General features: G+C 39.8%; 1 protein-coding gene across 1 annotated transcript in view; it reads left to right on the top strand.

Moving 5' to 3' along the window:
- The window catches only part of ZMPSTE24 (zinc metallopeptidase STE24), a 45,641-nt gene extending 36,633 nt beyond the window's left edge, over nt 1-9,008 (top strand). The window contains exons 8-10 of the mRNA XM_007536087.2: nt 3,110-3,214; nt 6,363-6,506; nt 7,316-9,008. Of these exons, the coding sequence (XP_007536149.1) occupies nt 3,110-3,214; nt 6,363-6,506; nt 7,316-7,540 (474 nt within the window). The 3' untranslated portion in view covers nt 7,541-9,008. The remainder of the gene's footprint in view (nt 1-3,109; nt 3,215-6,362; nt 6,507-7,315) is intronic.
- The last annotated feature ends 3,948 nt before the right edge of the window (nt 9,009-12,956 follow it).

Here is a 12,956-nt window from a genome sequence, read left to right as displayed (position 1 = left end):
CTCGGTGACAAGATTGGGGAACTTGTGCAGGTTCAGCAAGTCGGCCTACTTAAGAGGTATACTCTCTCAGAGTAGATTACATTCTAGGAACTCTAGATGTTAGATAGTGCTCCAGAAATTTCAAACAATGTAGTGAAATTACTGACCTTTTAATAGCTATGAAAACAGCATTCTTTGGTTTAAATATTTTGAAAGATCACCCAGTTCTTTCAAGTATGTGGAATAGGGCGGGGGGGTTGGGGGAAGGGTATTGTAATGGTTATTTTAAAAAAAGACTTCTATGCCTGAGGCACCAAAAGACCCAGGGTCAGTCCTTAGCATTACCACAAACCAGAACTGAGCAGTGGCTCAGCTGGTAAAGCACACATGACAGTGAACAAGGACCCAGGTTTAAGCGCCTGGTCCCCACCTGCAAGGGGAAGACCTTCACAGGCAGTCAGTCAGTGCTGTTATCTCTGTCCCTCTCTATCTCCCCCATCCCTCTCAATTTCTCTGTCTTTATTCAAAGTAAATAAACACTGGCTATAAAGTCCTTCTCCCCCTCCCTTTTAAATAAGTAGAACATTATTCAGCCCTGGCTTATGGTGGTACTGGGATTGAACCTGGGACCTTGGAGCCATGGGCACAAAACTTGAAAGTCAGTCAGGGGATTTGGGTGGTAGTGCAGCAGGTTAAGCACAGGTGGCATAAAGCACAAGGACCTGCTTAAGGATCCAGGTTTGAGCCCCCAGCTCCTCACCTGCAGGGGAGTCGCTTCACAGGCGATGAAGCAGGTCTGTAGGTGTTTCTCTTTCTCTCCCCCTCTCTGTCTTCCCCTCCTCTCTCCATTTCTCTCTGTCCTATCCAGCGACAATAACTACAACAATAAAACAACAAGGGCAACAAAAGGGAATAAATAAATTTAAAAAAGAAAGAAAAAAAGTCGGCTAGAATGGTAGAGCCTGCAGACATTAAGTACCAGCAATAACCCTGGTAGAAAAAAGAAAAAAAAAAAGCCCACACAGCAAAAAGCAGTAATTTAAGCAGCAGCCAGGAGGTGGAGTACTGGATAAGGTGCTAAGCTCTTTCTCCCTAGCGTTACCCCCCTTGTTAATTAATAAATAAATATTTTTAAGAAACTTAAAATACACAAATGTACAATCAGTTTGCCCATTTTGTTTATTTTATTTATTTTTTAAAGATTTTATTTATTTTATTACCACCAGGATTATTGCTAGGTCTTGCTGACTTGAGTCCACTGCTCCCAGCAGCCATTTTTTTCCTTTTTTTGTTTTTTCTTTCTGTTTTATTTTGTAAAACAGAGAGAAATTGAGAGGGGAAGGGAAGACAGAGGGAGCAAGAAAGACACCTGCAGACTTCTTCATCACTAACGAAGCATCCTCCCTGCAGGTGGGGAGTGGGGTCCTTGCACACCCGGGTCCTTGCACACGGTAATATGTACACTTAACTGGGTGTGTCACCACCTGGCCCCAGAGTCACTTTTCTTCTCATGGAAGTGTGTTTTAAAAGTTCCTTAGGAAAATTCTAGCTTTTATTTTTTATTTCACACTCATTCTTGGATTTCAACTCAAGGCTGATAGTATTTTGTCTTAGTACTTCAAAGATACTGTCCTATTGTGTTGTGGCTTCCTTTGTACCTGTTGAAAAAGTCTAGTCTAAGATTGTTATTGTAGGTTCTCTCTGACTGTTCTTAAGATTTCACTTATATTTAAGGTCCTGCAGGTATAGACTTCTTATCTCAGGTCTGCTTGGAGTACATTATGTAGTTCCTAAGTCTAAGAACTTAGGTTTTTTTTTTTTTTTTTTGGAAATTCTGAGAATTAGTTTTTCTTCCTCATACTTTAAGATTTATTTATTTATGGGAGAACCAGAGCACCTCTCTGGCATATATGATTCTAGAGGGTTAAACTCAGGACCTCATGTTTGTAAGTATAGAGCTCTGGCCACTAGATAAATGATTTAACATTTTATTGTTTCCCAGGAACTTTTACTTATTTTACAATTATTTGTCTGTTAGGGATACATTTAGTTCTACATTCCACTTCGAATACAAGTCTGATTATTTACATGATCTAGATACCAGGAAAAGTTCATACTAAATCAGTATTCCTGTAGTAAAATGATACTGGTACCGGGGTGTGGAGAGGAGATGGCTTTCACAGGATAAAAAGTATAAACTTTTAAAATTTTATTTTTTATTAGTTATTTATTAATAATTTACAGAACCAAAGTTCTATGCTGCCATCACCATCCAATGATAACCACTGTAGTTCTCACAAAGTCTTAAAGATACTTAGGGTATAAGCTTTCTAGAGATTTTTAGGGGGTGAGGGAATGGGCGGTGGTGAACAGTGGTGGGCAGTGAATGGGTGGTGGGCAGTTAAGCACACATCACCATACTCAGGGATACGGGTCAAGCCTTTACTCCCCACTTTCGGGGAGGGATGCTTCATGAGCAGTGAAGCCGGTCAGCTGGTGTCTATCTTTCTCCCTATCTCCCCTCCCCTCTCAATTTCTCTCTGACCTGTCAAATACAATAAAAAAAAGAAAAGCAAAAAAAAAAAAGAAAAGAAAAGCAAACATAGTCACTAGGGGTGGTGGATTCGTGGTGCTGGCACCAAGCCCCAGCAATAACTCTGGTGGCAGTAAAAAAAATAATAACTTTCTGAAGATTCTGGGGGTTGGGGATAGATAGCATAATGGTTATGCAAATAGACTCTCGTGTCTAAGGTTCCAGTGTCCCAATTTCAATCTCCTGCACCATCAGAAGCCAGAGCTGAGCAGTGCTTTAGTTAAAAAAAGGGGGGGGGGGGCGGTGGTGCACCTGGTTGAGCGCACATGTTGCAATGCACAAGTCCGCAGGTTTGGGCCCCAGGTTTGAGCCCTCGGTCCCCAGCTGCATGGGGGAAGCTTTTTGAGTGGTGAAGCAGGGCTGCAGGTGTCTGTCTGTCTCTTGCCTTCTCTGTTCTTCCCTCTCAATTTCTCGTTGTCTCTATCCAATAAGTAAATGATAAAAAAAAAAAAAATATATATATATATATATGGCTTTACAAAATATTTTTTTAAAAAGATTCTTGATTACTAATTTTCAGTTTGTTCTTTTATTCAGAATAAGAAACAAGGATGCAAAAATGAGGAGGTCCTTGCTGTACTAGGTCATGAATTGGGCCATTGGAAGTTGGGACACACAGTGAAGAATATTGTTATTAGCCAGGTAAGTTTGATGAGACTCTTTTTATGGTATGAATCCCATTACAAGTATGGCAGGGAATTGGGCGGTTAAGTGCACGTGGCACAAAGCACAAGGACCAGCATTAACAATCTCGGTTCGAGCCCCCGGCTCCCCACCTACAGGGGAGTCGCTTCACAGGCAGTGAAGCAGGTCTTCAGGTGTCTTATCTTTCTCTCCCACTCTCTGTCTTCCCCTCCTCTCTCCATTTCTCTCTGTCCTATCTAACAATGGCGACAACAATAATAACTACAACAACAATAAAAAAACCAAGGACGACAAAAGGGAAAGTAAATAAATATAAAAAAATTTTTTTTAAAAAAGTGTGACAGGAAGGAGAGGTCATCTAGTAGAGGGGTTGAGACACAATCTGTAGCCAGACGACCCAATTTCCCATCACAGTTTCTTTCTTTACTACTAGTGTCTGTCTTTTTTCTTATATTATTTCCTTATTGAATGTACTTTGAATGTGCTACATAGAGATTTTTGGGTTTTTTTTTTTTTAATCACCTTTATCATTACACCTTCTCAAGCCATTCAGCTATCATAAACTTGAAGATCAAAAAGAGGAAACCTAGGTAAGTTAGACATTGCAGTGCTTTTCTAACATTTTCCTCCCTCAGGTCAGAGAGGTAGATTGTAATCTCTATGCATGCCGCCCAGGAGAACACCGAGAACAGAGACAAGTGGAACTCTAGGAATGGTGGAGTGGTACTTTGTTGTCTCTCTGTCTCTCTCTCCCTCAGAAAACTATAGTAAAATATTGGTGCAGAGGCTGCAAAGTACAAAAAGCTCCCCCAGAATTCTCTGTAGGACTGCTGGAACTGTATGGAAAAGTTAGAAAGTTTCAAGAACAATATAGACCAATTATCTTTGAAAAAACATCAAAGTTCTACTCTAAAATGAACCCCCTGAAGTAAAGTTGGAAGACAAAGCTAAAGAGACCAGAGAGGTGGCTTAGAGGCAGAGCAGATGTGTGAGACCCCCTAACACTAAATAATACACTCCCCCCCCCCCCGTTCATTTAAAAGTACCCCTACCCCTTCTGCTTTCTCTCCTTAAAATAAAATAGGAGCCAGGCGGTTTCACATCCACTAAAACATACATGTTACCCACCATGTGTTTGAGCCCCTGGTCACCCACCTGTAGGGAAAGAGCTTCACAAGGGGTGGAGCAGTGCTCCAGGTGTCTCTTTTTCTTTCCTCTCAGATTCTGTGTCTTTCACTGTGTGTGTGTGTGTGTGTGTGTGTGTGTGTGTGTGTATCTTTTTTCCCCATTGAAAAGAAGTTGGGAAGTATAATAAAGAAAACAACAATCCCTATGACAATCCTTCCTTTGAGTTAGTCATTTTTTAAATTTATTTATTGGGGGATTAATTTTTTTTAATATTTATTTTATTTATTTATTCCCTTTGTTGCCCTTGTTGTTTTTTTATTATTGTAGTTATTATTGTTGTTGTCGTTGTTGGATAGGACAGAGAGAAATAGAGAGAGGAGGGGAAGACAGAGAGGAGGAGAGAAAGATAGACACCTGCAGACCTGCTTCACCGCCTGTGAAGCGACTCCCCTGCAGGTGGGGAGCCGGGGCTCGAACCGGGATCCTTAAGCAAGTCCTTGTGCTTTGCGCCACCTGCGCTTAACCCTCTGCTCTACAGCCTGACTCCCTTTTTTTTTTTTTTTTTTAACCAGACCACTTTTTGGTTTATGGTGGTGCTTGGGATTTAGTCTGAAGCTCAGATCCTCAGGCATGAAAACCTTTTGTGTAACCACTATCCTATTTCCATGGTCCTGAGTTATAGTACCTGTAAATCAACAGAATGATCACAGTTTTCAGTCTTTGGGGGAAGTAACACTGTCTGTTCACTGGTTCTGAGTATATGTGGCCTAAATGGGTTTTAATGCCTAAATGCACCTTTCTAAAAGACCAGCTGGTTTTAGATAATGAATTAAATGGAAAAACTTGTGAGTCCTGTATATACATTTCTATTGTCTTAGTAGAGAGATTAAGACACAATCTAGGGACTCGGGCGGTAGTGCAGCGGGTTAAGTGCATGTGGCGCAAAGCGCAAGGACTGGCATAAGGATCCCAGTTCGAGCCCCCGGCTCCCCACCTGCAGGGGAGTTGCTTCACAAGCGGTGAAGCAGATCTGCAGGTATTTGTCTTTCTCTCTTCCTCTCTGTCTTCCCCTCCTCTCTCCATTTCTCTCTATCTATGTTGTCCTATCCCACAACAACAACATCAATAATAATAACTACAACAATAAAACAACAAGGGCAACAAAAAGGAATAAATATATATATATATATATTTTTTTAAAAGACACAATCTAGCTATAAAAATGAGCTCCTAGGCTTGAAACTGTTTTAGGATTGCATAGTAGTGAATGAAACATTAAATAATCATAAAAGTTCAAATTCAATGTAGGTACTTAGTTTAAAGAAGAAAATGACTGCCTCTTTAGTGAAGGGAGGAGTCTATTAGTGTGTTCTTTCACTCTGAACCCCACCGACCCAGCAGCTTCTTTTAGTCATCTGGTTTATTTTGGATCAACATACTTAGATATATGTGTGCTCTTCAAGATTCTGATCTTATAAGGGAAAAATATAGTTTGTTTGCTTTTTCTCCAGCTTTACATCAGGGGGTTCTTTTTAGAGCAGAATTTCGATGTTTTTTCAAAGGTCTATATTTTTCTTGAAACTTTCTAACTTTTCTATACAGTTCCAGCAGTCCTAGAGAGAATTCAGAGGGAGTTTTTTGTACTTTGCAGCCTCTACACCAAGGTCAGGTGTAATGCCTCATGTCTAATTATGGTCTAGTGCAAGCAAAGCTAACATTCTTTTAACTTTTTACAGAAAGAAAATTTCCCACTGCTGTTTATCACGTTGAACTCTTGATCATAGGTGGTTTCACTTAAGCCTGTCTGTCCTTTGAGAAAACTACACAATATATAGTGAAGGAAAGTTTTGCTCTTTCTAGGAAAAAAAAACAACACTGTAAAACTACTAAGCAACTTTTCCACGATCACACTAGCTTCATTCTTAAAATTTTACCATTTTATACCTTTTTGGTGCTTTTGATCTCACAATGGAATCACCTTAGTAAGAACTTAGAAATTTTGTATTTATTTTTCTAGATGAATTCTTTCCTGTGCTTTTTCTTGTTTGCTGTGTTAATTGGTCGAAAGGAACTTTTTGCTGCATTTGGTTTTTATAGCAGTCAACCTACTCTAATTGGGCTACTGATCATCTTCCAGTTTATTTTTTCACCTTACAATGAGGTAAAGTATAATCTTTAGCATATTATAAGAATAATCTCTCACTAGTGCCCTTGCCTGCTTCAAATCTATAACTTTTGGGGTAGTGAAAAAAAGGAAATAAAATGGTATAGTTTACAGGGAAGCAATTCCAAAAGCCAGACCTTCCACTTTCTGCATTCCATAATGACCCTGGATCCATACTCCCAGAGGGATAAAGACTAGGAAAGCTCTCGGAGGGGATGGGATACGGAGTTCTGGTGGTGGGAATTGTGTGAAGTTGTACCTCTCTTATCCTATGGTTTTTGCCAGTGTTTCCTTTTTACAAATAAAAATTATTTTTAAATGGTGTAGTTTAAATAAGTAAGTGAGTAACCACAGAGGTGACTCAGTGAGTAGTAAATCACAGGTATTATATATATGATGCCTTGGATCCAGTACCCAGTGCCATATATGCCGGAGTGGTGCTGTGCCCTTTCTTTCTCATGAAGTAAATGCCTTTCAAACGTAAATGAGCTGGGTGGTAGCTTACCTAATAGAATGCACACTTGGCCACACGTGAGGTCTTGATTGAGCCCTTGATTACCACATGGGAGCACTATGCAAAGATGGAGAGGTGCTGTGGTTTCTCTCTCCCACTCTGCCCCATGCCTTCTCTCTGGAGAAGTAGTGCTGCAGGGGGTTGAACCTGGGACTTCAGAGAGTCTCTTTACATAATCATTATGCTAATCTACCCCCGCCCCTGAATTTTCTTTATAGTCTTATTAGCTCATGAAACTTTCATTGACAACAAAGAGATGGGCAGCGGTTAAAACTTTTATTTACTTTTCCAGGTTCTTTCTTTTTGCCTAACAGTACTAAGCCGCAGATTTGAGTTTCAAGCTGATGCGTTTGCCAAGAAGCTTGGAAAGTCTAAAGACTTATATTCTGCTTTAATCAAACTAAACAAAGACAACTTGGGATTTCCTGTTTCTGACTGGCTGTTTTCAATGTGGCATTATTCTCATCCTCCACTACTAGAGAGACTTCAAGCTTTGAAAACCTCAAAACAAGACTGAGTTGCTCATGGACCTGTGGTTGAAGACATTTCTGGTTATTTCTGTCCTGGCAGCATGTTCCAGCTCTTGATGTTTTTTAAACTTTTTTTTTTTTAAGAAAAATTATTAAGTACGGAACAGTCTAGATTTAAATACATTCAATATCTCATTTCAAAAATGATTTTAACAATCCATTTCTTAAAGAAAATAGGTGGGATTTAAGGTTTACTGTTTTTAAAGGGCATACTTCTAGCTTTAACAACTAATTCACATCAACTTGTAAAATTATTTGAGAAAAATACAGAATTTGTTTTGTTTACACACATATATAGAATATGCATACAAAGTGTTTTGGGCATATGGTTAGAAACAGGGAACACCAACTCTTAGTCCTCTTTGTAAGGCAGAAACAGTGGTCCTTAAGAATTGTGCTCATTCCTCAGCTGAAACTTGTTTTTACTTTCATACTGCTGTGGTTTAAACTGGCCAATCAGTGTTTTAATTACGGAAGTAAGGTAGTAATTTGTAAGACTGATATTAGTTCAGTGAAAACCATTAGAAATATGTTCTGTGTTCCAACAAATTTCTCTGTGCTCTGGCTACACACTGATCAGGAGTTTCAAATAGTGCTCTGACATTAGGAATTATGTATCTTTTGGTTTCAGTTTTGCTTGTTAAGGAAAGCGCATTCTGTTATCTACCTGATAGGTATGATCCCATTAGAGGCAGATTATAATAGTGTCTTTCAAAACATTCAGTTTTTTCTCAGTCATACTCTCCTGTAAACACTGCATCCTTTCACATAGAGGAAATTTCCATCTTGAATGGGTTTTGCTATTTTAAAGTGTCAGAATGTGGAAAGAGGAAATTTCATTTTAAGAGATATATGGGTTAAGTGCTAATGATTCTCATGCTATTACAGGAAAAAATACATAGTTTTCTATCACTTAAAGGACAGAACTTTTTATTTTTGTAATTTTCATTGATAGTCTTAAATACTATTTAATCAGGCCTGATTTTGTTTTTGAAAATTACAGATCTGATAAGTGAAGATAATTTTTATTTTTAAAGCAAATGCCATGACAGATTCTTTTCCAGTATTGAAACTGTGTGCTTAACTGCTTCAGATCTCTGGCAGTTTTTCTGAATGAGAACTTACCCTGTGCCTATGGCTCCCAGCACTGGCCATGTTTACCTCCTGGCTATTTATTTCAAAGTGGGATCAACTGTGCACCCTGGGACCTGGCTAGATAGAGACAGTCTTTTGATCATCTGATAATTGAGTGATGTCTTTAAATGGAAATATAAGAAAAATAGTCTAGCATTGAATTATTTATTTCCCCAAGGCTAAAGAAAACAGTTCTATGATTTTTATCCAGCATTCTTTATCTATGAATCCAGGCTGTGATAACTGCCTTTTCTTCCTTCTGTGCCTTTAAATACAAATTTCAGTTCTGCACAAGTGAAAGATTAAAAAAATGCCAATGCAGATTGATGTACTTTGTCTTAATTTGGTAAAATTTGTGTGTCATTTGTTGCCTGAGTATGTATGTTCATTCTCCTAGAGAAACTGAGTGCTGGTATATGGCAAGTAACAGGAAGTAAAGTTCATGGTGCTGAGTGATGCCAGCATGCTAGGTGACCACCATCATGCGTCACTCAGAGCCCTCTTCAGAGCTTCCCTCGTGCTCCACTCCAGGGCATCACTAATTCTTGCTGATGTGCCCTCAGAAGTTTCATTCAGAACTTAGTTATTTTCATAGCCTTGAATTGGGCTTATCTGGTCCACTACCTCTTTGATCTTCCGTACATGTGGCACCAGTAATTTGTTTCTGTTATTAGCAGGTATGCAGGGGGTAGTATCAAGTAGAGCAAGACCTCAGGTAAACTAACAACCTCAGCAAGGTTGATTTCTGAATCTATTATATGTAATACTGCCCTTGTCTAACTTGACTTCTCGTTGAAACCTGGGAGCTACTAATAAATTCTGCCTCTGTTTAGCACACCAGCAGAATTCCTGGTATGAATTTAGTCACTTTAGTACCAATGATAACTCTAGCTTGCTTTCTACCTTTATAAACTTCTTTCACCTCTAGTTCTTCCTTTTCCTGAAGAAAGCTTCTGTCACTTGGTCATCAATCCTTTGGATATGTTTACACGTGTATACTTTATGTAGTTTTGGTGGTTTTATAATCATTAGCAGAAAGCTTCCTATATTTACCACTTACGAATCTTAAGTTCTGTCCTTAGTGTTACACAAATAAAACTATAGAGAACTTTTATCCCAAAACTTTTTTTTTAATATTTATTTTTATTTATTCCCTTTTTGTTGCCCTTGTTGTTTTATTGTTGTAGTTATTATTGTTGTTGCCATTGTTGGATAGAACAGAGAGAAATGGAGAGAGGAGGGGAAGACAGAGAGGAGGAGAGAAAGATAGACACCTGCAGACCTGCTTCACCGCCTGTGAAGCGACTCCCCTGCAGGTGGGGAGCCGGGGTTCGAACCGGGATCCTTATGCCGGTCCTTGTGCTTTGCGCCACCTGCGCTTAACCCGCTGCGCTACAGCCCGACTCCCCCAAAACTTGTTTTTTAATATTTATTTATCCCCTTTTGTTGCCATTGTTGTAGTTATTGTTGTTGTTACTGATGTCGTAATTGTAGGATAGGACAGAGAGAAAGGGAGAGAGGAGGGGAAGACAGAAAGGGAAAGAGAAAGACAGAAACCTGCAGACATGCTTCACTGTTTGTGAAGCAACCCCCTGCAGGTGGGGAGCCTGGGCCTCAAACCGGGATCCTTAAGCTGATTCTTGCACTTTCCACCATGGGTGCTGTGCTGTTGCTACTGCCTGACTCCCCAAAACTTGTGATTTAAGATCACAGTGGTGTGATCAAGCAATTTGTGTATCAGGCTAAGTACAATTTTGTGGGGAGGCAGAAGTAACCCATAGTGAAGTGGTTTAACCCTGTTTAGACTGACAAAGCCCTGCTGTGGCTAGGGAAACCGCTGGTTGACTATCCAGGATGGTTTCAAGGGAGGAGGATTTCCTAAGAAATTTGGCTAAAAACCTGGGAAACCAGGACAGCATATATCCAGCAAGTAGGATGAAGCTGAATCTCTGCTAAAATCTTCTGCCCTCAGGTTAGGACTCCCCTCTGGCTCTGTAGAAGATGGTAGTAAATGGGGAGGTATAATTTAAAAGGTAATATCCAGTACTGTAGAACTCAACACCCCACTCACTAGGTAGACCTTGGGTAAGAAAATTGACCAAGTCTTCACTTCTCCATCTGTTAGTGAGCAGCCATCAACTCCCGTACCCAAGCTCTGCTCTAGGTGCAGAAGAATATATGAGGAAATACATGATAGGGGAAATCTCTCACCTCACTTCTGGATTACATTCTAATGTGGCAAGAGTAAACAAAATATGTAAAATAGATATTACATGGAGATACATGTCTTGGAGAAAAAGAGAGCCTAAGGTATTTGGAGGTTGGAGAGAGTGGGGATTGCTGTTTGGAAGGATGATTATAAGAAAACACTTATGAACAGACTGAACAAAGACCTGAGGGAAGTCCATGGGTGGTATAAGCAGGGGTCTAGCAGAAGTATATTCCTGGAAGTGAATAGCAAGTGTAAGAGCTTTGATGTGGGGGTAAGGCTGGACTGCTGGAAAAATACCAGAGGGCCAGAGTAACTGGAATGGGGAGGGGGGTCCTAGGAAGAAGTGGGAGAAAAAGTCTGTGATAGAGATGTAAACGTTTCTACAGGAACCTGTAGGCCACTAGGGACTCCCTGGAGTATACTGGAAGCAATGAGAGTGTTCCAGCCAGGGAGTGATCTGATTTAGATTCCAACAGGATTGTTCTGGCAGTTGTGATAAGGAACAAATAGGATACTAGTTAGGAGGCTTTCAACACTGAAGTAAGAAATAATGACACTAAACTGGAGGAGGAGTAGGGAAGTGGTAAGAAATGGTTGGATTCTGGATATGCTGTGAATGCTGAACCAACAGGATCTGCTGATGGGTCAGCTGTGGATATGAGAAAAAATATACCAGAGAAAGACATCAGCATATTTAGCTTAAGTAACTGAGAAGATGGAGTTGCCAGTAACTAAGATGGGAAAGGGGAGGAAATAGGAGAACTTTGCAGGCACAGATCAGAAATTACATTTTAGACATTAAATTTGAGAGTTTTACTCCGTATCTATTGGAAGATACAATTTACAATTTAAGTGAGCTGAGTTTAGACTGTTAGTCCCATACATGGGAACAGAAACATGAGGTATAGCTGCAGACAGGTGAGTCTGAGAAAGCTTATTTCTTAAAGTGACGAAAGCAGATAATGAATGCATCACAGGGCTACTGTAAAAATAGAATGAAATGTTCTGTATAGTGCCTAGTAATAGTAAGGCTCAACTGTAAGTAGTGACATTAACAATAATTGATAGGATATAAATAAACACAAACCCCAAAGTGCCTCCACCCCACACAAAAACTCCCTAGCCTGGCTGGCGTATGGAATGAGAACACAATGCTATCAAGTACTGAAAGAGGAGTAAGAATCAGCTAGACAGAGAATGGCAGATAAAACCATGAGAACATGGGCATTTTAGGAGTCAGAAAAGAGGCTAAGAGAGAAAGATGAGTGGCTTTATCCTGAACAATATAATCATCTAGCTACTATGTTCCTGCTAAATATCACACTTACAGATTGTGAGAGTCCAGCAATGAAGGAAAAGAAAGCAGTATTCACGGAGTGAATGAATATTTGCTTAACAAATGAGCGTTCAACAGGGTTGGAGATAAATTAGCAAGAGGGGGGTGGAGGCAGGATTTAATGATTTAATGGTTTTAGGCCTAAGTGCCTGCTAGATGATAGAACTAGTTACTGAGGTTTTAGGGAGAACAGCCAGTTTCTGAATCATTTATCAGATGGGGTATGCAAAAAAAAAGTTGAGGATATAAATCCTCTGACCTAGATTAGATCCCACTTGAATTGGGTAATAATGATCTCACAGATAACATTACAGGAACCCAGTAACCAACATGTCCTATCACTGATGGGAACTTTACTATGTAGATTAGAAACAAGCCTGCCAGTTATCCTGGGACTATTTCTGCCCCTACCAGGATCCCTTTTTAGAGCAGCCTCTTGATTACTACTCTAGTTCTTGCAACATTTACCAAAGAGCTTTATCAGCTTTCTAAGCCCAACCAGGGCCATCTGTCACTACCTCTTCCCAAATTAACAAAATGACAAGCAACCAGCCTGCCCATGAGTAAAATATTAGAGCTCTAACAAAGAGCCCCTTTTGCTGTTAAGTTGCATATGCCAGATACTGACCATTTATAGTATATGATTAGTGGTTTGCAAATTACTTAAAATAAACTCCCATCATCTATACTCTAGGAGTTCTGCCAAAGCCAGGTTTGGAAT

Source organism: Erinaceus europaeus, chromosome 13 (assembly GCF_950295315.1).
Source record: "Erinaceus europaeus chromosome 13, mEriEur2.1, whole genome shotgun sequence".
NCBI classification, from domain to species: domain Eukaryota; kingdom Metazoa; phylum Chordata; class Mammalia; order Eulipotyphla; family Erinaceidae; genus Erinaceus; species Erinaceus europaeus.
Note: the sequence above shows the minus strand (reverse complement) of the source record. Positions and strands in the feature narration are given on the sequence as shown.